Genomic DNA, 24,299 nt, shown 5'->3' with positions numbered 1-24,299 from the left:
GAGTCTCAGGATCTAATGTGAAGCAGGTGAAGAGAATTTTCAACTTAAATATCAAAAAACCAAACCCAACAACCCCCCACCACTGACCACACCAGGAAGTGGAGGTAATTCTCACATCAGGGGAAGTGCCAAAAAGAGGCTGTGACTGCCAGTAAATGCCTGTCCTGCCATAATATGGGGATTTTAGGGTTGTTTTGGAAACATACCAGTTTCTACAAACAGCTGATCTCTTCCCCTCATGAGAGGGGCTCTAACACCACAGCAATTTTCTACACAAAAATATTTAGTGTCAAGTTAGTAAGAAGTGTAATTTAACTTACAGCATCTCAATTTACCTCCAGCTTCAACCTTCTACCTCCTCAAAGTTTACACTTTACATGGAAACACCCCTGATTATGAATGCAAACAAGGTAATTATTATTTCTTAATATTTACACCAAACCAGAGATTTACCATCCACCTACCTAAGGTACCAGAGGCAACCCTGACATTTGGCAGGTGAAACAGAAATGTTATCTTCAACTGATTGTCTTCAGCTTTTGAGGAAACCTGCACTGAATACACAAAGACACACGGAATACAACACTGTTGCAAGTTTAATGTTTATTTCCCCAAGACAGCCTAGCCTGCACTCTACTTGGATAAATTTCACAAGCTAGTTTCTGCTGCTTCTAGTTTTAAACTTTAACCATGTTTCTGATGACAAGGAATGCTGCAAAAATACTCTAGTCCAACAAAGAGAGTTATGATCACAAAATAATCTTTATCCATTCTACAGTGTTTCAGAATTACCAGTTGATTTTAAAACACAAGGTAGATATAGATGCTAATGGTGGCTAAATCTGGTATGTTTTATTATAGCAAACTGTTGTTCATGCAACACTTGTGCTCAAAGGGGAAGGCACAGCATTTCCTACAATGAGCCACCTTATAAAGAGTTCATTTTGTACAAATTTGTAACGTCACCTTTAATTTAGTGTGCAGAACCTCAAAACTGAGGCATTACTCCAATTATAAAAACACTTGCATCCTTTTTGTGCAAGTTTTAAAAACACAAAGTTTTCTCTCTAAAGTGGCTCAAAATAGATTGTTCATGGCTGCCTACATCTAAGATAAAAAGAGTCTAAAACAATTGGATTAGGCATATTAAAGGTGTTCAAACCATGACTTGATTTGTACATCTATTCACACCTCTTTTTCGGTCTTTATTCGGCAGTACATATGCACCAAATTTCATTTTTAGAAGTTTCCATATCATTTTCATAGAAAACAAAGTTTGAAAACAAGTAACATTGAAACACAGCACGGTATCCTACCACAACGGAAACATTTGGTTACAGGACTCAACAAAATCTAAAAATGAACTATGCTGTAGATTACCACATGCAAAAGTCTTCATGTTATCTTTGAAAATGAAAAGGATGAGATTTTATTACCACATTTTACTGCTTTCTACTATTATGGCAACTTGTGTACTGCAACACAGTCTCTATTTGAAGGGAAATGGATGGTTTGGTTGTTTTTTGTTTTTTTTTTTTTTCCATGCAAAAATCTACAAATTAGTTTTGATGATATGGAAAGCTTTTCATAACATCAAACATTCATCTGGTGCAAATGCACAGGGAAGCCTTCCTGAAATTCTGACTTTACAAACAACTAATAAGCCATACAGGAAAGAACTTAAAAATAACTAAAAGAAAAATAAAGAGGGAAGAGGGGACAGGGGAAAAAAAAAAAACAAAACCAAAACAAAATAAAACAAGAAACACAGGCTGCAGGAGTAAACCAGAGTCTGCTGCTAAACCGGTCTTTGTGTGTCCAGTGTAAGTTAACACTTATGATCTCATTTTGATGATTTTTTTAGGTTTATTATCAGCCCCCTGAAGGCGACTCAAGCTTGCATGCGTTCACAGACAGCATCACAACCATACTCTCGTACACACGAGGAGCCTGCTGCAGGACTGAGGAGCCCTGGGGTATTGAAACAGGAGCCTGGCTCCACAGCATCGAGGCCAGACATTCACTCAGTGTTGTCCACTCACACATTGCTTCATAGCAAGGCCTGGGCTCATTCTCCTTGGACTTATATGGGCATCCTATTCTCTTATGCTTACAAGGCTTGATGATGATAGCACTGCATTTCCCCCCAATTGCTCTAGTAAGTCATTGTTCCTTCTCAGGCACTGAAGATCTTTGACCTGTAGCCCTTTTTTCTTTGAACAACCTAAATAAGCATTCAGTGTGAAGTTTTTCATTACATTTTGCCACTCATTCTCACTCGCACCCACTCGCCATCTTGACTTCATTTGGGCTTTTCTGTGATTCCAAATGAAATCTTCACGTTTTCTTCCCCGATTTAATGCAGCAGCGGATCCCATGAGCCAAGATTGATGGATCAAACCTTTTTTTTTTTTTTTTATTCAGTGCTGCATTGTACCTAACTTCCAAAATACCACTCTAAAACTGGAACCCTTCTGCTGGTACATTGGCAGATGAATTGAAACCAAATGTTCCGCCTTGTATGGCTTCTGGAACAAGGCTAGGATCTTCATCAATCTGGAACAGAATGAGAAGGTCATGAGGAAGGTTAGGAAAACAAAAGCCTGACTGATAAGGAGCTGGACAATCCTAAGGAGTGTCTTATCTTTTCACCTCATCTGCTTCTTTGTCTTCCTTCTCCCTTAGTTTACTAAAAGCACTCTAATGACAAAGGAATTCAGTCCAAAATGGTTTAAGCTGTATTTAGTAGGTAGGCTGCATGGCACCTCTAAGTCTCAAGTTAAAGTTTTCTCTCCTGGAAAGCATTCTCTAACTCATTCTTGTTGCCAGCTTATCCACTGCCACAATTAAGAGAAGGCCAATAACAATTAAATCAAGGAAGGATTAAGCCAAAACTGCAGTTTTATTTTAAATAGGTGGCATACCAGTGACCAGGGACTACATTCAATCCAAGTCCTGCTATATAAGCAGAGTTTGAGTTGCTAGACAAGACCTGTCTCTCATTGTTTAAATAAAAGTGAAACTAACAGAAAATAAACTTCAATGCTGACAGCAGGGCATGAAGGCAGCTGAGCTCTACCACTTTCACTGCAACCTGCTCCCAGCCAAGTAGAAAACCCTCTTGATTCAAGACAGACTGACATGGCTGCACTTCCTTTATATGCAATTAACTTTTATGATTAAAAATGCATACATATATAAAACCTTCCTTTGATTTACAAGTTTAAAATGACAACAACATCTTTAAGCACATCCTACCTTTGAAATTACTAGAATATTCAAAATAGTTTGTTTCTTAAGAAGAATCTCAGATCCAGAACTCAAGTCAGCAGGGAGCTTATCAAATGTGAAATGTCAAGCTTAGTCAAGCTGACAATCAAAATAATTATTCAAAGGCAACTATTCTAATCCCTAAAGGCTTAAAATAGGCACCAGATCTTTAGATACTTCATCATGAAGAATGGTAACATCTGCAATAAGTTCAAGTATGAGCACATTCTTCACTAAAAAAAAAAAGTTACTGAACAGAGCTGCCTTTATCTTGAAACACATTTATAAATACAATTACAAAGCAGACTGCAAACATTTACACACTTACATCATCTGAAGAGAAGAACTGATCAATGATCTCATAAGCCAGTTTGTAGATGTCTTCATTTTCATGGTTTTGTAGCTGTTCAATTTTCTCCAGGCCTGCAATAAATACACAAGATATGCAAGAGAGTTGAAATACTAAATTGATGCAGAAGAATCTCCCTCTCCTTAAGGCCTCACCACAGAAAGTAACTAGAAACAGATCTAGAAATAGAGTGACTACAAATAAGATGCTGTTAAACTCTTCTGACATGCTTAAAGCTTTTTATCCAGGTGTATGCTCCTCAATTTTGGAACATTTCCTCAAATATAAAGCAGCTTCTATGCTTTAAGCATAAAACACAAACAGTTGGTGGCAGAAATGCCAGCAGGTACTGACCTGTAGCTTGATTATTTACCAAGTAGCTCCAGTACAGTGTAGGTTACTGGCAGATGTGACTAGAACATACTTATAAATATTGTGGAAGTTCTGACAAGCAGAGCTTTAGGCATGAATCCTCTCTACAGACTGCTATAAAACTGGTACCTAATAAATTTTATTGCCATTATCCACCTCTTCCACATTTTACTTGCTCATGAGCTTAACCAGTTTGGAAAAAGTGATTATATTCACCTGAGAGGCATGAAATGGTCACTTTAAAAGAAATGTTTAAAACCTCTGTGCCAACACACAATAAAGCCAACAGCATATACATGGGGTAGACAGATAAAGCAGCAATTTGAGAAAACAAAGCAAAACAGGATCAAAATACTAAGTCTCATACCTCCACACTCTTCTATAAGATTGGCTATGGTTTCTGCTTCATCTTCAGCCATTTTTAATATATTACTTAGTCCATCCAGAACCACCTGCACAACTTGTGCATCTTTTACTGTCAGCAAATTGCAAAAGGGAGGAATTACATTTTGTTGAATTAAGTATGCCACCTAAGGGGGAAAAAGCAAATATCAGGAGTGGGACAGGAGCAAACAAAGCAAATCAGTTCAACCAAGTCCAACTACTCCCAAGTTACCCAACAAGCTAAGAATACTCTGTAGCAGTCACTTTTAGAAATACTTGGTTTAGAGAGTAAAAAGGTAAAATTTATTATGTTATTAATGAATTCTAAGTCTGGAAAACACTAATAGCAGATACTCTGAATTTTTCAGTATTAGACAAGGACTTTCCACCTCATCTTTGAGGAATGACACCATCACCCCAACCTTGCCACAAGTCTGTATTCAGGGCTTACAAGAAACAAGTGTATTTCCACTTGGTAGCCATTATCAGTATCATTATCAACCTTTTATCCATACAGAGAAAAAAAATAAATAGAAAGGAGATGCTGAATGACCAAGACACCCATCAGATCCTCAACACAGTCATCCATAGCCACTGGGTCAAACCAACAGAACTTTCATTCCAAAAATGCCCAGCTGCAGAAGTTCCCTCTTAAATCCCTTGTGGAAAAGGGCAGAGTTCCTGATGAGGAGAGGAATCCAGGCATTCAGTGGCTTGGCAGAGGAGCAGTCAAAAGCAATCTGAACTCCCTTAAATGCACCCAAGATAATGGAGCTTTTCCCAAGGTTTGACTCACTTGGTCTTTTCTTCCACTGATCGTTAAGTTGCTTATTGCCCAAGCAGCTTCTTTCTGAGTACCAAAGTCACCCTAAAAACATAACCATAAATAGAAATAATCAGTTCCAGGCTTTGTGTTATGTAGTAACAAAAGCTTGTATTTGTTACTGTCCATTTTGCATGGTATCACCACAGCAGTTTTCAGTAAGTAGGGAGAATAACCAACACATCCTGTGGATGTTAAGAGCCTACTCAGGGTTCATCCCCTCCCTGCAACCATGGTTTTAAATAGGTTTTCCAGAGGAAGGGAAATTTATTTGCATCAAAGTAAATAAAAACTGTATTACTCCACTCCCATATTTCTTATCAGCAGCTGTCATATATTACAGTGAGAGATAAGCAGGAAAGTGTCAGCTTTGATAAAGCACTGTACAGCCTGTAACTGTGTGTCTCAAGTTAGGCAACTCAAGTCTGCTTATTAAATTTAAAGAGAAAGGTTTCCACCTCTCTTCTCAGAGATCAATAAATTGGGCAGTTAAGAGCTATTTGAGAACAGCTGTGTGGAAACCCCATGTTATTTCTTCAGTCTCAAGCCCAGCACTGAAGCAAGACACTGCATCTTTGTCATGGCTGGACACAAAGCTTGGTGTTTCTGCTTCCTTCCACACTTCAGGAAAGAAAAGCAAATAATCAATAAAGCAAAAGTAGGAAATATTTGAAAGAGAAATGTTGTGCTGTTCCCATTTAGAAAGATCCATTTAATTACCCTTCTTTTTTACAGGGCAGGTCCTTGGGAGCAGAATGTGGTTTGGACATTAATGTTCTAAAGGACACTATGGTCCTAAAACTGGAAAGAAACACAGAAATCTGAAGTGCAAAGGGATGACCCACTACCATTCAACCCCTGGTTGCCAACATGCAACGAGAGAATTTGTGAAAAAGCAAGAGAAAAGCATTCAGAAGTGCCTGAGCAACTACTTGACTTCACTATTTAATGAAAGAGGTTATTAAAACATTCACCTCAACAAGCTTCATCTCTTTTGAAAAGAAGTGTACATCCATACATGCAGACATGGTGGTTTGCTATGGGAAAACTCTGAACACATAAAAGACCAACACCTAATTTTTGGGTCATCCAGTTCTACTTGCTTGTAAAAACATAGATGGGACATTCCCAGTCCATAGTTTAGCACCACTGACTGGGTTATTCTCAGACTAGATCATTGCAGTATCACTAAAAGGTTAATAAATGCCATTGTTGAGCACTTCCTTATGTTTCTGGATAATGCAGGAGGGAAAGTCTTTAAGTTATGGCAAAATGCAGAGAATTAAATGCTGTTCCCACCCAGACCTCTTCCCATCACACGAGTGAAAAGAAGGCATTTAAATGAGATCCCTTCATCTGCTGCCTTTCCCCAGTGCATTCTGTGCTCATTATCTCACAGCACTTTACAGAATTGTAATGTATTTTATCTTGCAACATAAAACAATTGCTCAAGGGTATAGTTTGCCTTGTTTACACTACAATATAAAACAAGAAATTTCATGTCACTTTTCCCAGTTAAGGAAACAAACTGTTAAATGCTTCTTGGTATCTAACCTTATCTAGAAGATGTATTATCATTGGAACAAGGTTTGCATCTATTACTGCCTGAACTTGCTGCTGATTTCCTGCAGTGATGTTAGATAGGAACCACACTGCTTCCTGCAAAACAAAACAAGGTGAGAAATAATTAATTGAAGAAGTCTCTGCATCATATTTTGCCTCCATTCCAGGTTACACTTCCACGTTTCAGCTCTGCAACTCATACACTGTAAAGTTATGTGACCCTTTATGATTATCCTGTGCAGAAGCTCAGGATTCTCTTTCCAGCAACCACCAAGTGCCCAGCAAAGTGTACAAAAAGAGATCTTCACCCAGCTCTCAACAATTAAAATTCTGAAGTAAAAGACTACCTGGATTCTTGGGTTAAACAAGGATCAAGAGCTACCCTACCCCCTTTTAAGTGGGAATCTATACTTAGTCAAGAAACAATTAACAGTTTCACATAAAATTTCAATCATATTCAAGAGTAAACTTAAATATGAAAACCATTCTCCCTTCCTAGTAACCTTCTACAACTCCTCCTTAATTCTCTTCTCCCCTCAACTTCTCACACAGCAACTTTTTAGACAAGTGTTTCTCAACACTGGATTCAGAAATCCCCAAATTTCATTCAGCTGAGTCTCTCAGATCAGATTACAGGATCACTGTCATGAGTGAACCTGTCAGAGATTTAGGATGCTTAGGCTTGTTCTGGGGGGCTTGCTTGGGCTTTAATCACTGGCAGTGTTGGAATGGGGCACCCCAAAACTTCACAACACGCCTCAGATGCACTCCGGAGGTCAGCACTGAAAATCAGGACCCCCATTTCAAGCCTTTTCCATACATGTTGCACACACACACATCCTCCACCCCCCACCCCAAGTCTGACTTGGTTTAAATTCCATTTATCACACACACACTCCATTCAAAATGACATCCAATTATCTCTATTTCATCATTTCCAAGAGAGTCAGTTTAATTAAAGGGATGTTTCGTGTATCAGGAGCTCCAACTTTGAAGTCAACAGCCAGAAATGGGAGATTATGCTTTAATTTCATAAAAATTCATTTAGAAGAATCAGGAAACAACATTCTACTCAAGTACAAATTTGAAGCTCCTTAGAGATTTTTTTCTGCAGATTTCAGCATCTTGTCTGCCCTTGCCATATACTGGGATAAACAGCCCCTTACTCAAACCTCTACCACACCACTTTATTTGGAATCCAAAACAGCTAAATTAAATACATATAAAAACCCACCATTTGGGTGCAATCTCTGCAGTCCCTTACCTTATTAATTTTTTCTTTGGGATGTGTCAGAAGTGCTGGAAAATGTGAAAGAGCTTCACAATTCAGAACTACCTGTGTCTGCTCATCAGTACCAGTGACAATGTTTCCTACAGCTCTCAGTGCAGCAGTCTGAAACAAAACATTTTCTTTAAAAACAGTTCTTTTGAACCTAAGATTTTGCTAGTTGAGCACATACTTTCAAACACTAAGTTAAAAAAGCAAAAGGTTTTATGGAATTACTACACCACACAGAAGTATCCTTGAAATTCCATGAACTGTACAAGCATACCAGCTACTTTCTGTAGTATTAAAGATTTTGAGCAACACTTTTAAGTTATCCAAACTTACCTGCACTTTAACTTCTTGATGACTGAGAAGAGGAACCAAATGAGGGACTATTCCAGAGTCTATCACCATCTGGATCTGTTCATTGCCAGCATCCGTTAGATATGAGAGTGCCCAGACTGTGTCTACCAATATCTGAGAGTAAAAACATTTATTTCTAGTTAGTCCAGCACTATCACAAGTCTTTAAAAAGTTTAATATTAATTAAAATAGAAAAAAATTTCCTGGGAAGCCAGAATTGACACAACACAGAGCAAAACCTCACTTTGTTTTGTTTTACAAACTCCATATATTCTACTCCACAGAAGTCTGAAAAACAACTGTTGTGGAGCCTGTTCTAGCTCCAAAGAATACACAGATTTTTTTAAAAGACAGCTAAACTGCTAACTCCAGCTTAGATTATAATAAAAACAATTGTATCTGCTCTTCTCATGAAAGACTCACCCTGAAAGGAAGGTAAAGCTCCAGTAAATATTTATTTTTAACTGGTCCAGAAACACTTAAATAGGCTCAATTTCCTCTGCCTATTTAAGAAGTTCAGATTTACTGCTTACAAAGGCTTGACAATTCTTGACTGCTTCACAAAAACAGCCATTTCAAGAAGCTCAGGTAAGATTCATTTTACACACACTCAAGAATAAGTAGCCTGGTTTCTATGCAAACTTCATTTCATGTATTTTCAAACATTTTGGTAAAGCACTGTTGTCATGAATTAAGACAACTTGACCAGGAAGCAAAGAATTTGCCTCACATTAGGCAAAAAGCTGACTTGTTTCTTAATTTCAGTGAAGCCTCACTCATTTACTTCACTATTAAAATGTTTGTATTTCACCTCAAGTTCCATCTAATATTCTACATATGCAGACACTAATTTTTCTTCCACTTACACTGATTTTCACTACAATTTCAAACCCAGAGACAAAAAAAATCCTTCATTTGTCTGTAAATGTTCACAGAAATACAACTGAAACTGCATTTTTATATGCAGGGAAAGCTTAGCAAAGATACAGAGAAATACCAGGCAAAAATCAAGTGATACTTAAAAAAACCAGCAATAAAATATATCAGAGTTTAACAGTGAAGGAGAACACCACAGAACACAACAGTGGGTTGGTTTTTTTAAAGAAAAAAGAGTTAATTATGACAAGCTTTATACTAAAAAACTTTATAGCAACACAAGAGTGACTCTCAGTGGTGTTACTTACATTTACATCTGTGTGGTGAATTAAAACACAGAGTGCTGGAAGGATCTGAGGAGGAAAAGAAGCAGCAGAGTTATTTTTAAGTCTTTTTAAAGTTATTTTAAGGTATTTTTGAGCAAATAATTCAGTCACCTCCTGAATGGTTTCCATAGGTGGAGGAGGATCTTTGTGACGACACAAGTTGACCATGACCCAAGTAACATTTCTTAGGAAAGTTATGGGAATAGATGGGCTGATGAAGGACAGCAGTGGTTTCACTACTCCAAGACTAATAACATAATCTCTACACTGGGGTCCATCACCTGGTGAAAAGGAAGAAATTGTAAACACCAAGATCATCCCACACCATCCAGAGGAAGCTGAACTTCTGATTAATTAAAACTTCAGTTATTTAAAGGCATTTGAAGCTCATGAGTATGGAAAGAAGTACAGAAATATAAAATTATATCTTTATAGATATATCTCTCATAAGAGACAAAGCTTTAGTAGGCCCTGCTCTTTGCTTTCATCAGAACTACTCATTAAAACCAGCTAAATGCTCAAGAGAATTATTCTATTATTCTATCATTATTATCATCATATATTACATATTGTTATTGTATATAGTATTTATTATGTCATATAATATATATTATTGTTATTATATACATTATAATTATATACTTTTATTGTAATATTATATTATTCTGCTATTATTTATAATATATTTCCAGGCTGGGGCAGTGGTGAGCAAGGGCAAAGGGACAGAGACAACATCAAAGCACTGAGGATATCTGACAGCCCCAAGAACTCCTCAATGTCCCCTCACAAGGTTCCTAGTGACAGGAAGAACACAAACCTATGATATTTCCTAAAGCCCACACAGCTTGCTCACAAACATTTTGATGAGGTGAATGCAGCAGTCTCAGAAAAAGTGGCACAGCATCTGAAAGACACAAAGAGACCCCCATGCAATGATTAAGAAATAATTCTCAGCAGAAAAAAGCTCACATAATTAAATAAAATTTCTGCATGAGAAATTTTTCCCCTGGTTAAGGAATGGTCAGAAGTTTGCTAATTCCTAAATAATACTGAAATAAATCACAAAATTCACTTTATTGCACTCTTATAGAGCCTGCAGTTCAGAATATTTTAAAAGCAACTCTTAATATAACCTGTTAATTAATATAATTTCACAAGTTTGAAAAGCAGCAACCATTTCAAACCAACTTCACCCATTTAAACTGACAACTTAACAGCAGACAGAGCAATAAGAAACCAATCCAAAAGACCACACAGAACCCCCCACAACTTTTCTACCCTATGCTGGGGTCAGACAGGAGAATGCTCCCAAGATTTAGAGCTAAACTAAATGATTGTTTCAGACACACTCTACAGGCATTTAGATACTGATCCTTTTTTTTTTAATCCCCAGAACTAAGGTGCTTGCTTGCAAAAAGCCTGCAGACACTCCCAAGTTCTGTTTTACCAAGAGAAGTCCTACTTCAACCCAGGGAATGCTTAGGAGTGCAGAAGGAAGTTTGCTTTCTTGGCAACTCAGATTTCATGTCCAGCAACAGTTCCTCTCCATGCTTCACTCCTCAAAATAGGATGGACAGCTTTTTCTTCAGCTGGAAGACAGACTCTTCAACTTGATTTTGGAGGACAGTTTGATGTCAGTGACCCTTTGGAACTCTTCATAATAAGACAGCATATTCCTTCATTTTAAGGTTTTGGGTTTGTTGGGGTTTTTTACTTTTTTTTTGTTTCAAGTTTTTTGCTGCTGGTTTTTTTGGGTTTTTTTTTTAATGTTTGAAAACTTGAAACCAGCAGACATCACCTCTGCTAAAATAGTGTGAGTTTCCAGAAGAAGCTACTCACCACTAAAGAAACCCAACTGGATTTAAAACTTGAGAAAAAGAACAAAAGCAGGTGTGCACTTCAACTGATGCTGCTTGCCAGAGAAGAGGAATTCATGGGTAGATCCTTTAGAGATGTGCCTGGGATTGACAACTCAATTCCAACCATCCTGGCTGTCCCATGAAAGGACTGATGAACATGCTTGAGACTGAGTGTGGATGCTCTTTACAGTATCACTCAGATGACCTTATTTTGTGGTGTGTGTTTTATCAATGATCAAATACTACTGGACTTACTAGATTGAACTACAGCCTGTGTTTGTTCAGAGGTTCCAGAGGCAATGTTTGTCAAAGCCCAGGCAGCTTCAAACTGTAAAGAAGGACTGCAAAATAAGAGAAAAAAAATTAATATTATTATCACGTTAGTTCTCAAATCAGATTTAGGATGGTAGCTAAATATTTTATGGTAGCTAAATACTTCTGTTGCAAATTTTTGCAATGATTAAAACCTTTTTGAATGTTAGGAATACTCACTTGTCATGTCTTTCAAGACAGTGCACTAAAATAGGTAATATTCCTGATTTTATTAGGTCATCAATTGGTGGATTCCGATCACTGGAAAGCAGCTTCCTGTTTAGGAAGAAGAAAAAACACCAAACTCAATAGATGAATGAGAAATCATGACTGGAAAGGATCTCTGGAGGGTTTTTGCTCCAAGCAGGGTTACTCCTGACACTAGAGGAGGTGTAGTTGAGGTTTGGAAACATCTCTGCCCAGAGGTCCAGGCTCTGGCTGCCCCAGGGCTGGGAAGTGATTCCCCAGTGTCTCTCTCACACTCTCAAACCTTTGTTTTCCCCACTACAAGTGAAATTAACTTCTTTCCAAAACCAAAATGACTTAAGTCCTGAAAAACTGAAGCCACTGCTTTCATTGCTCACTCATTGCTAATTTTTCTCTGGCTATTGTGGAGTTTATTACCAGTCAGCACAATACAGATGACCCAAGTTATTATGTTACACCCTCGTGTAGCTTCTTCCTCCTCCACCCAACAAGGGAGATAAACCAGATCCTGGCTGCTTTGACAGTGTTTCTTTTTTCACTAAGGATTTGTTGTCAGAGAGCAAGGTGTCACAAAAGTATTACTGCAAACAGGAGTGTAGAAATTAATTTTTAATCCCCTTAGCTTCACCTTTCTGCAGTGAGGGAATTAAGGGGAAGAAAGGAAGGTTCTTGGAGGGGATAACTTGAGCTGCTTCACCAAATTTTTACTAAGAATGGGAAGAAAGGTACAGTCAGCCTAGCCAAACACATGAAAGGCCTGACAATAACTAGAAAACAAACTTTCCACTCCAGCTTTCTCCTGAAATCATTGGTGTGTTAAGGGGGGAACACAGGGCAAGAGGAGATAAAGAAAAGGCAGAGCTGTTACACAAAATACCTCAAAAACCAAAATCATAACAATGAGGATCACAGTGTTCACACAACTGCAGGTAAATGCTAAATTTAGGTAAGGAAAACTCCAAGAAGTACTTGAGAACCACTCACAGAATGAAAGGAATTCTGTGTAGCTGTATTTAAAGTGAGAAATGGGCTTAGTGGTCTGATCCAAGACAAAACTAGAAAAAAGATGAGGCCAGTTCTTTGTGTCTTTAAAGCTAAAGACTTCATTTTCCTACTAATTACCTATGTTACTCTGCTTGTGAGAAGCATCAAACACTGCACCAAGATAAATCCTGGTATTTAATTCCAATTAACTCCTTGGTATTTTCATCTAATAAAGTTAATTTAGTAAGTTTTCTTTAAAATCAGTGTGACATTTTTTTCTAGTCAAACTAGAACACATTTTCTGAATTTAAGAGCATGACAAAGTAAGAATAAAAATAGTGCATTTGAGAGAAGTGTTCTTACCTTGCAGCTTGCACAGCACTCAGCTGTATACCCTGGTTGTCACTTGAAGCATTCTAAAATAAAAAGAGAATTTAGATTCTTCACATATTTGTCACCATAACACAAAGAATGTTAAAAAAACTGAGTATTTTTTTACCTGTACTATTGCCTCCAATGAAGTGTTTTGCTAGAAAAAACAAAGTTAGAAATTAGAAGTTAGAAATGTCTTTTAAGTACAGAAAAAGAAGACATGCTTGAGAGTTAATTTAATTCTTACCACTCTAAAGTCACCATCTACATCAGAATCTTCACAGATATCTTCATGGGGAACATTTCTCCTCTTTAGAAGATGCTCATCTCTTTTGTTCTGAAAAGGAAAAAGAGGTTAATCATTTAAAAACCATGATTTAAGGTGTGTGGGTGTTAAGAAGGGAACAGAAGCTTCTGTTTTAAACAAGCATTATAAACCTGATTTCATTGATACTTTTCCAACATTTCCAACATTCAGAAAGTGTGTAGAGAAGCTCATTTTGGAAATCACTTCTTCCTAGAAAAATCCTGCATCCAGCTTTATCTACTTTTGCTGGAAGTTCCATGTGCACACATCCATCAACACTGACATTAAAATCAATTTGTCATTATTTATAAGTAGGCAATTCCCTACTTTTCCATTCATCTCAGAATTCAAGTTCATCTCAAAATAATTCAAGTTAGCACTTTTCAAGTGCTAGTTTTCCAACAATTCCAAGATGTGTTATATTCATATATACTCTTCCACCATTACATAAATGTTTAACTATTATTTTGGGGGAAAAAAATAGCTTCCTACCTATCAATTAGCAGGAAACACATCCACTTTTTATCAGGTTTTAAAATTAAAGATCTAGCTCAAGAAGCATGAATCATTCCCTTCAACAGATCACAAATAAAGTTCTGTTTTTCAGGATAAAAATTAAGGGACTTTCTTCTAAGCCAAAATACCTTCACAGAATTAGTAAATATAAATAGTTTGACCATGGTGTTCTTGGACCTTCAGAAAGGACACAAACCAGTAATTAGTATTTTTTAAGCCTTTAACAAAACTCTTAAATATTAATGAAATATCAACATGACCAAATCCTATTTAGTCAGACTAATGAAAAGCCCTCTCACCTTTCTCAGCTCCACAACAACTTCATTTCTTTGTCTTCTCATAGTCTGAAAAGAATCAAGATGAATGCACATTATGTTCTGAATCTACACCAAGTCATCCCAAAAGTTCTTGCACATTTATTTTGACATTCACACACTTTAAACACTACTTGTACACCCAGGATTTAATTAGAAAGGTAGTAATCCAACAGGAAAGAGAGATAATGGGACCATTTCTGTATTATTTCATAGTAAAACAGTATCTTAATCTTCACATTGAAGCAATGGAATATAGAATCAGTGAATGAACATGTGTCATATATTGAAATAAGCTGTATATAAAGTACCAGAACCAAAAGCATCACAAGCACCATGGCAAACTAAAGCAAGAATATTAAATCTGCCCACCATTTATCAGCTTTCCATGACTGAAGGCTTTTTTAACACACACTCCTGGGGGACACGAGCCAAAACCCCACAGACATTTTTAAAGGAGGCATATTGGGAAACCTGTAATCTGTACTCCTAGAGCTGGAGTGACCCTCCAGGTGATCCTTCACGCAAAGTCCAACTGCTGCAAGAATTCCAATAATTGATTCTGAATTTTTCAGAATAAACAGAAATACCACCAGGCTTTCTTTTGAAGGATCCCTTGCTGACTAAAGTGGGGAAGTTCAACATGAGCTCTCACTCACCCAAACCTCCACCATGTTCCTCCTGTCTCCCAGATATCCAAGTTAATTTACACCTTTCTGATATAAACACATTTCTATTACTGTATGAACCAGTTCCAGCTCTGTGCCTTGTGAAACAGCTTTATAAACAAATTTAAATTAAAGAGACCTAGTAAGCAAAGCTGAGTTACAAAGAATTATTTTTAAATTCAAAACACAAACCCTTTAGTATTCTAAGAGCAATTTATTTTATTTTGGGGGTCATTTTTTCTGTGGCTTTCATTGAGAGTTATCAGAAAACAAAAAGCAATTTTCCAGTATACATAAATCAGTTTGCTGCTGCTTCTGTTACTTACAGCACAAAGTGAGAAGAGAAACAGAATCTGTCTATAGTGATTTTATTCTATAATTTGAACTCTGCAGTGAATGAGAGTAGCAAGTTGAAAACAATTGCATTTTTATTGTGACTTAACCATTCACAAGCCCAGAGAAAGCTTGAAAACCTGGAGCATAAAGGACTGCAGTAACACAAGGAATGGCTAAAAGAAATTCTGAATAGCTCTAAGAAGCAGTTCAGAAGGATTAAAACCTTGACTTTCAGAAGCATCATTATTTTTATCAAAAGGAACATGCATTCTTAAAAATCAACTTCCCAGTTCTGAGCAAGACAGTCTACCTGTTCAGAGGAAGGAGTTTCCAGAAAAAAAAAGGGCAGGAAAGGTGAGTGGGAAAGGGATAGTTCCCCACTGCTTTGGAGGTACAACTTTTCATCACCAAAATGGAGCTCAGGATGAGAAAAACATGCAGAAGAGGGAAAAAAAAACAAACCAAAACACACCCACACCATGATAGCTTCCCACTAAATAAAAGGAAATATACAGAAGTGTACCTAATGCAACACCTGCAACAACTAGGTAAGAATGGTAATAAGGGAGTACAGGCTGTCTGTCCCACACTAAAAAGCAGGTTTCCAGGATATATCTGCATCCTTAGAGAATGTTAACTCAATTGGTTAATCAAAATTAGAATTAATAACAATCTAATGCAGCTTTTCATGGCTGCATGCAGCCATGCAGTTTGAAACTCATGGCAGGATGCTACAGCTGCAGGTGAGCAGTGAGTTACTTGATCCTGGGAAGGCACAGCCTGGGATTCACCAGCAGAGACCCAAATCCCACCTGAGTGATGAAAAACTCTGCAGGACAGAGCTGAAGGCAAGGAGAAGCACTCAGCAGCCATTCAGCTGTGCCCAAAGTTGCCTTCCTGAAGAAGCTGATGAGACCACCCACTATTTAAGGGCTCTGTAACTTTACAACTGACTTACCTACTACAGGCTCCTGCTCTAAGCCTGTCAGGTTGCACTCAGAGTTTCTGTTAAGTCTAAAAACCTGGCATATTGAGGAAAAAATTATGAGGAAAATACCCTGTAAAAAGACTGCAGAATTGTACCAAGCCTCTGATGATCTCAGGACTGTTAATTAACCCCTTCCCAATCCACAGTTGTTACTGCAGCCTAACAGAAGCATTCCTAGGGAAAAGCTGTACTCCAGACTTCAGGAATGCTATTACTGCTCCCAGAAAAGCTGCTGCTAACCAAGAGCAGGACCTGATGTATATTTTCAAGGAGTACTAAACCAAATTGCTGGAACACGAGCTATAAAGGGGCATTAGGCTCTAAAGGGTATTAAAAAAAGGTTACTGGTGAATGCAAAAGGAAATTTATTCCAACTCAGGTGGTAACACATCTTCAGGACAAGCACATGTGCAAGCCAGAGATAAGGGGAGAGATGAGTGAGACCAAAACAAATACACCAAGAAAAAAAGCCTCAGACATGTAATTTAAAAGTTGGACCTGAAAAATCATATGTAGTTTATCAGAATCAAAGATCCTGAAGCTTCATCAACACAGCTGGAACAAAGAAGAATGTCCTCCCTCCAGACAAAAGCTGACAGGCCCCTTGGGTTTAATTCCTGCCTGCTTCTGAACAGCACCTGAATACCTGGGACTCACAAAAGCCTCCACATGAAAGACAAGCAACCACTCTTGCAGACAATTCACCAAAATAGGACTCCACTAAAATAATTTTCAGTGTAAACAGCAGTCAGTTGACAAACTGGTTATTACTGGTCAGATTGTCACTGTTCTTCCTCCTAGGAAAACACACAACAAATAAGAACTGAAGTGAGGTCTGTCAAGGAGTTTCACAGCATCATCACCCCAGAAATCTGAGATGGTCTGGAGAAACTAAAATGACAAACAGACTCAAGATCAACTTGTTCTTTTGGAGAACAGCTCAGAGGGCAGAAACAGAGGTAGAATGGTTTCTTGGCAGATGGCACTGTCATGCTAGATTCTCCCTTCTGCTGAAAAAATGGACTTGCTTGGTAGATTTCTGTGAGCCAGGGCTCAGCTTGCACTAATGCAGCTGGGAGTGGGACAGCAATCTCAGCTCAGAAGTTCTGGAAACTGAGAATGGTCCTTGAGAAGTGCTCCAGTTTAAAAACAGCATTACTTCAGTATGAATTCATGTGGCTCTTCCAGTCATTGGATCCTGTTCTTCATTTGCTCCATCAAAAATCAAATGAACAAATCTATTTCTGTCAGCCTATAATTGCTACCCCTCCATCCCCTTTTTTTTTTCCAATTATATTTAGCCCCAGTTTTATCATAAAGGCTATTTTCTGACCATTAGTCATTACTGAGCCCTTCAGCTTATCATTAAAATCTTGTGTTAGCTGATGCTTGCAGGATCCTGATAACATTCCAGGGTTTTTCACAATGCCAGATAGAGATGAGATGTTCTACACTCCACACTTGGGAACAACTCGGATCTCTTAGCCCTGAGTACACAGCCTTTACATGGAGCTCAGCTAACAAATCTTGACCCCTCATCCCCTGAACCCCTTCTCAGCAACCCAGACATTTTCATGCACTTTCCCTGTGTCTTCACTGGGTTGCAGGGTAGGTTTTTTTGCTGTTATATTTCATCCAAGTAGCTCTGTTTATTGCACCCAGGAGGGCAAGGTCTGATAGCATGCAAATCATGGTGGGGCTTTACCTGGGCCTTTCAGTGTCCAGAGGAATTTGTTTCCAAGCAGCATTTATTGAAAGGCATTTATTGAGCTAACCTTCCTTCCTAAAAGTTGCTACTCTCTGCTAGCACTAGTCTGGATCAAGGATTCAAAATGCAAGGAGAAAAAAAAAAAAAAAAAAAAAAAAAAAAAGGGAGAGAGTGGAGGTCTGTGTGTGCAGTACTGTTTACCTCCCAAACCTTTTGTGTTTATAGCACTTTAATTTCTTGTTTTTAATGCTACTTACTATAAGCCTGTGCACTTCTTACTCACTACACCAGCTCCTCAGTCTGCAGCCCACAGGGGGAGAAGACTCCTCTATAACACAGAACATCCAGTGGAGTGAGCACAGTAATGACTGAGAAGCTGCCTCTTGTCCCCCACAGGTATAAAAGGCTTTGAACTACAAAATAAGGAAAGAATTCCTCAGAGATCCACACAGGTTCATCATATTTGGGGTTGGTAAAAACCTTCATATTGTTTAATGAATTGATTTAGGGCCTCCTCTACTAATTCTGGCTCCTTTGCAGACTGGGACAATGAAGTCTGATCAAGATCACTGATGATTTTAAAGCCAACATGATCTCTACAAGATAGCACCAGAGCACACATCTCAGCAACTATTCCCCCTTCAGAATTCTAATGGGACTTTTAGTCACAAGTAAATAAATAAAAATCAATATGACATTGTGCAAGCACATTCTAGTTTTTCCTGGAGAAGCTGTGCATGCCAAATAAAATCCCTTAAAGAAACAAGTATCACAGAATGATTTTTCATGACAAAATGAATGAGCTTCACCATAGAACTAAAAGCCAGCTTAAAAGATACTATTTTTAACTGAGTGAAATTCCTGCTTTCCTTCAGTTCCTCTGCATTTGAGTGGCAAGCAAACTGTTTTGTGTGGGATACAGTAGAGGCTGAAAAGCTTCTAACTTCCTGTGAGAGCCAGTGCATCTCATAACATTACCTCTCCCTCAGTCCTGAACCTTCCTTGGTGTTCTCAAATACACTGCTGGTGTTAGAAATCCTCTGAATCCTACTGGCAGCTTCTAAAATGTTGATATTGTTGATTTTCAACCATGGAGATTCAATGGCTGCTCCAAAATCAGTTTGAAAACACTGAATTACAGTTTTCCCATCACTTCACATCATGCATCTCTCTATTACAGAGCAGAAATATCTATTTGACACTTCTCCTGGTCTGGCACTATTGCAGCAATTCTTCATCTCAGGGAAGAAAAGGCCAAAAGGAACTCAGGGTTTTTCAGTATTTCCACAGAAACAACATGCATTACACATTTATCTCATTGCAGAAAACCCAAATGTCATTCAAACTTGACAGCTGCAGCAGGCAACAATCACCAACAGAAAACAAAATGCTGAATCACTGGGTAAACTAAAATGAACTAAAAAAACCAACCCAACCCATACTAACCTTCTCTTCAAACCTCCCCAAAAGCAAGACTATACTCCAGACCCCTGACATGCAGCACTAAGCAGAAATCCCTCAAAGCAAACCCTGTGTCTGTTGCAGAAACCATGAAGAGTTTGGACTTATGGTCTTTGTACATTTCCTCTTCTCCAGCAAGAGTTAAGATCCAGTATTTGATTCCAAGGTCTATGGTGCTACCACTGAAAATGAAAACTCAAAAGAATATTAGCTACCACCAGAGCCACATCTACAATAGAAAAAAAAAAAAGTTTATGCTTTTCTCTTCAAGAAAAACAAAAGCCCAAGCAAAACCTGTTTCTCACTGAGGACAGGAGTTGAACAAAGTTACATTAAGTGGCTTTCCTAGTAGATAAGTATTTGCATGGCTTTGTATGAGTCAAATAAATACTTATTAAAGTAAGATTTTGGAGTTGGAGGTTAAAAAAAAATAAAATTGTGAAGAGTTGTGCAGTTCTGTAAGGCTAGCTCCTTTTTGTGCTGTAACAACAGTAATTATTTCCCCTCCTGTTCCCCACTCTTAAATCTTGGAAGACCTTAACAGAGTGCTGAACACACTGGGAAATACTTATAGAATATATATTTATTTAAATAGAAATATTCTATTATTTAAATAGAAATATTTAAACACTATACAGAGATATTGCCTTAGTCCTGCCTGCAAATTATTTCTCTCCTGCCACAGACTCTTCTGATATTAAAGTTTATTCAGTGCAGTGTTTCTTTGAGCAGTACTATAAATAAGGAAAAAAGGACAAGGAAGTATTTTTATATTTCTGGTCACAATGAATCCCTCTCTTCCCAGTGTTGCCACCAATCTGTCACTTCAAAACACGTGGCAGCAATTGTTTACAACATAACATGTCCATGCATGCATGTTTACCCAATACTTAAGCATATGAAGGAATTCTGCTAAACATCTTATGTAAAACAGGTGTGGAGTTTGTGTTTCTTTGTTTTGTAGTTGGTTTGTTGGGGTTTTTTTAACCCTTTTTCAAGGGCAGAATTTATATTTTTAGAAGCACGTTGATACAGACTGGAAAGTGAAAGTTCAGCTTGAACTCATTAAACATGTGCTTAGAACTTTAGGAGACAAAATGCTGAAAATTCAGTCTTTTTAAAGATATACAATAGCCTCTTGTGAAGGATTGTACAACAGAACTGTTAATGGACTGATTTCAGCAACATGAAATCCCTACATACCATCAAGTTTTTAATCTGCAACAGGACAACACTTGGGTGTCTCTACTAATGTTGAATTCACCCAAACTAAACTGATTTATTATTTGCCTGCTGCTGGCAAATGGAGGTAAACTGTCACAGTAAAAAAAACAAATAAACCCCCCCAAGATGACCACTGTTTAATAAAAGAAACCCATGGCTAAACAGACAATTTCAGCCAAGATAAAAAGGGGGAAGAGTAGGGGAAGAGATAAGGATCAAATGTTGGCTTCCTATGTGAAATTAGGAGACATTTTTCTGCTAAAAGCAGCACAGGAACACAGGTGCTCTGAACTAAATACTTATTATCAACTGTTGCTACCAGAGGATACTTGGCTCTGAGGGAACTTTACCAACATCCCTCACACCACTGAAAACTGGGATGTGCAAAGCAGTTGATGAGCAAGAACGACAGCCATAAGCCTGGGCTATTGTATGAAAAACAGCAATCCAGGGGTAGTTATTTTAGGTACAAGCATATGGCCCAGGACTTGCTGGACAGATGTCAATATCTAAAATTTACCATGGCCCAGCAGTGGTTCATCAATGTGCAGGAGGCCATTTAAGTTCATCAGCAAATTAAAAAAAAAATACTGTGAAACCTGCTGATACACACACGTGTTCTTCCTGCATGGGTTTGTCCTGAACTGTCCTTACTTTGGCTGACTTACCTGAAAACTCAGCACAGAGACACCAAAAGAGAGAAAACAGAGTCATTCCAACCTATATTTTTCATTTTTCTTTTGGTTTTTACTATGCTAGCATCTGCTTTACTGTGGACCTTCCTAAGGATGCTTTTCTTGGACGATTCTCAGATAAAACAATTGATATAAAACCAAATTAACACCTAAGGCAAGAAGTTACTAAGAAAGCTAAAGACCCTATTAGTAAAGAGAGCAATCACCACAGTAATTATTCAACCATTTTCAGGATCATCACTTCACACATAGCTGCATAACAAACACTTTTATCAAGTTAAAAATCGAGGTGGTTTTGACTTCTGAATTACCTAAATGGGAAACCTGGCAGATTCAGTTCAGTTTTACTGAATGACAGCAATGTAAATGCATCCTTTACTTAGAAGAAACACTGCACAACAGCCCTCACGTGAAAGATTAGCAAGTTATGTTATGTTAATCGTAGGGACATGGATTAAGGATGGGGAAAAGTAGAAATAAAGAGTGCCAAAGCCCCATTTCTGCATCAGAACCCTGTAATGACAATATTATGATGCAGAGGTTTACCCACCCAGCACTCCTGGCCAAGTGTTTATGGGTGAGGATTGATACCTAATTTCAAAATGTGAATATTTAGCAAGCAATCCCTCAGCTCATTATCTCTGCTGAGCACCTCCATGGCTCCAAGAATACACCCCAAAAAAAAAAAAAAAAAAAGTTTACAGGCTCTGTACTCCAAGCCACAACTGTTCCCACGCTGGACCTAACCGAAACAGTGGCTGTTAAAAAAATACATTTTAGATTAGTTTGGTTTTTTTAAATAATAATAATAATAATAATAATAATAATAATCCGTACTACGAAGTGTAGGCGATAATTAATACGTTTATTCACTCCAGCATCGCTTCAGAGACACCCAGCAGAACGCCCAGCTGGGCCCTAATCCCTGACTCAGGCTTTCAAGGGGCTGCTGAGCGCAAGGAGCGATTATGAAGCGCTGGGGAAGAAGAAATTAAAAGCAAAACCCTGCGAGGAACACCAAAAAATCCCCAGGCAACCCCCAAAAAGCGACGGCTTCTCAATTAACCCAAAACAACCTCCCCGAAACACCGGGCCGGTACCGGCCCACCTCAGGGAAAGGAGCTGCGGGAGCGCCCGGGGCTGCGCGGCCGTTGCCCCCCTCAGCTCCCGCCTCCGCGCAACGGCCGCGCCCGGGCTCCGAACCGCGGCCTCCTCCTCGTCTTCCTTCCTCCCTTTCCCCTCGCCTGGGCGGCGGGGAGCGGCTCTCCCGCCTCTCAGCGGGGCGGGCAGCGCAGGCCGAGGCCCCGCCGCGGGCCCCTGGCCGGCGGATTAGGAAAGACGCCACACGGAGACGGCGGCGGCGGCGGCGGCACCCACCCTGCCTCCCTCCCTCCCTCTCTTCTTCCCTCCCTGTTTCCCTTCCTCCCGCCCGCCATGGCCGGCCGGCCCCTCCCGCCCGGCGCCTGGCTTCTTACCTCCAGGTCGCGGCCTTTGTTCTTGAAGTTCTTCAGCCGCTGGTTGTCTAATTTCTCGTTGTCGGCCATGGCTGGGAGAGGGGAAGGGGAGGAGGGGGAAAGGGAAAAGGGGAAAGGGAGAGGGGAAGGGGGGGGGGGGGGAATGAGGTGGGAGGGAGCGCGGCTCCTCCGCCTACCTCCTCCCGGGCTCGTACCCCTCTGCCCGAACCCCGCCGGGGTCCCGGCGCTTCTTTAGCACCGCCGAGCCGTCCGCTCTCGCCTCGACACCCGCGGAGCCGGAGGAGGGGAGCGGGGAGGAGGCGCGGCCGCTGCCGGGAGTGCTCGGGGCGGCGCTGCCCGCGGCCCCCGGCGGCCGAACGTGCCGGTAAGGGAGGGGGAGGGGGGAGAAGAGGGGGCAGCCTCGCTCTGGGCCGGCCGCTCGCCCCCTCCGATTGGTCGGGGAGCCCGAGGACGGTGGCCAATGGGAGAGGGGAGGCGGAGGGAGGGACGTGACGTCACGGGGGGGAGGGTGGGGAGCAGCTGGTTCGTTCGCTGCTCCCCTCAGGCGCTGTCGCCATCTTGGGTGGCGGTTTCGGCACCACCGGGAGGAGGAGCGGGGGGGTGGCGGTGGTGGTGCCGGTGCCTTCCCTGGGCTCATCATGGAGTGTTTTTCCTCAGAGGAAAGTCAACAAGGGGTTATCTTCCGTCCCTGATAAGACTCTTGTTTTTTGGTTGGTTGTTTTTTTTTTTTTAAAAGTTCGCTGCCCCTCAGGGAATCGCCTCCGCCCCGCGCTGCTTCAGTGCCTGTTTAATAAAGTAAAATCAGGCAGTAAAAATCAGGCGGTTTCTCGTCAAAGGCAGCACGGCGGGGAAGCGGGGATCCGGGCTGGACGCCGCTCCGCCCCCCGGAGCCGCCTGAGGGGAGAGGAGCTCAGCGGTGTCCCGGCTGTCAAGTTTCGGGTAAAAAGTCGAGGGTGAAGACTGAGGAAAAGGAGGCACCGCAGCTGTCGCGTTTGGCACGGTCTAGATTTTATTCCAAGCGACTTCCCTAGACTTTGACCCTAAGCGCTAGCCGATTTTGGAAAGAGATGGAAGTGAAGATACAGCAGCAGGTTATTTGGGCAGCCTCTGGGGAGCCGGGGGTAAACTCCTTGAGGACTGGCATCGTCTGCGAGACAGGATTCCGCTGTATTGGGCAATTACTCATTTTTGCTGCACAGCTCACAAATGAGACTTCGTGGGAGTATTTCTGATAAGAGATGATCGGCATTGGGAACAAAAAGTATTTTTCAGTAAGATGA

At 39.9% G+C, this 24,299-nt stretch overlaps 1 protein-coding gene and 1 non-coding gene across 2 annotated transcripts; both read right to left on the bottom strand.

The window, feature by feature from the left end:
* Nucleotides 1-586: 586 nt before the first annotated feature.
* Nucleotides 587-23,444, bottom strand: KPNA4 (karyopherin subunit alpha 4). Its single transcript, XM_030455999.1, has 17 exons — nt 23,020-23,444; nt 14,450-14,494; nt 13,575-13,664; nt 13,455-13,484; nt 13,319-13,371; nt 11,945-12,040; nt 11,708-11,793; nt 10,411-10,497; nt 9,705-9,874; nt 9,576-9,620; nt 8,374-8,505; nt 8,026-8,154; nt 6,753-6,857; nt 5,172-5,243; nt 4,359-4,521; nt 3,599-3,693; nt 587-2,556 (listed from the first exon to the last, which is right to left on the bottom strand). The coding sequence occupies exons 1-17, from the start codon at nt 23,086-23,088 to the stop codon at nt 2,458-2,460; spliced, it is 1,566 nt and encodes a 521-aa protein (XP_030311859.1). The 5' UTR covers nt 23,089-23,444; the 3' UTR covers nt 587-2,457.
* LOC115598797 lies at nt 7,382-7,701 on the bottom strand. The gene has a single exon (XR_003987929.1).
* Nucleotides 23,445-24,299: the final 855 nt, after the last annotated feature.

The sequence above is a fragment of the Calypte anna genome, chromosome 9, assembly GCF_003957555.1.
Source record: "Calypte anna isolate BGI_N300 chromosome 9, bCalAnn1_v1.p, whole genome shotgun sequence".
NCBI classification, from domain to species: domain Eukaryota; kingdom Metazoa; phylum Chordata; class Aves; order Apodiformes; family Trochilidae; genus Calypte; species Calypte anna.
This window is presented reverse-complemented; position numbering and strand designations above follow the sequence as displayed.

What these genes read in the sequence shown, in the direction of transcription:
- KPNA4 (XM_030455999.1), bottom strand. Translation starts at nt 23,088, where the DNA reads ATGGCCGACAACGAGAAATTAGACAACCAGCGGCTGAAGAACTTCAAG. An exon ending in TTGTTGTGGAGCTGAGAAAG is followed by an intron (nt 13,665 to 14,449) that starts GTGAGAGGGCTT and finishes TTTCCTTTTCAG; the next exon opens with AACAAAAGAGATGAGCATCT. An exon ending in AGTGCTGTGCAAGCTGCAAG is followed by an intron (nt 12,041 to 13,318) that starts GTAAGAACACTT and finishes CTTCCTAAACAG; the next exon opens with GAAGCTGCTTTCCAGTGATC.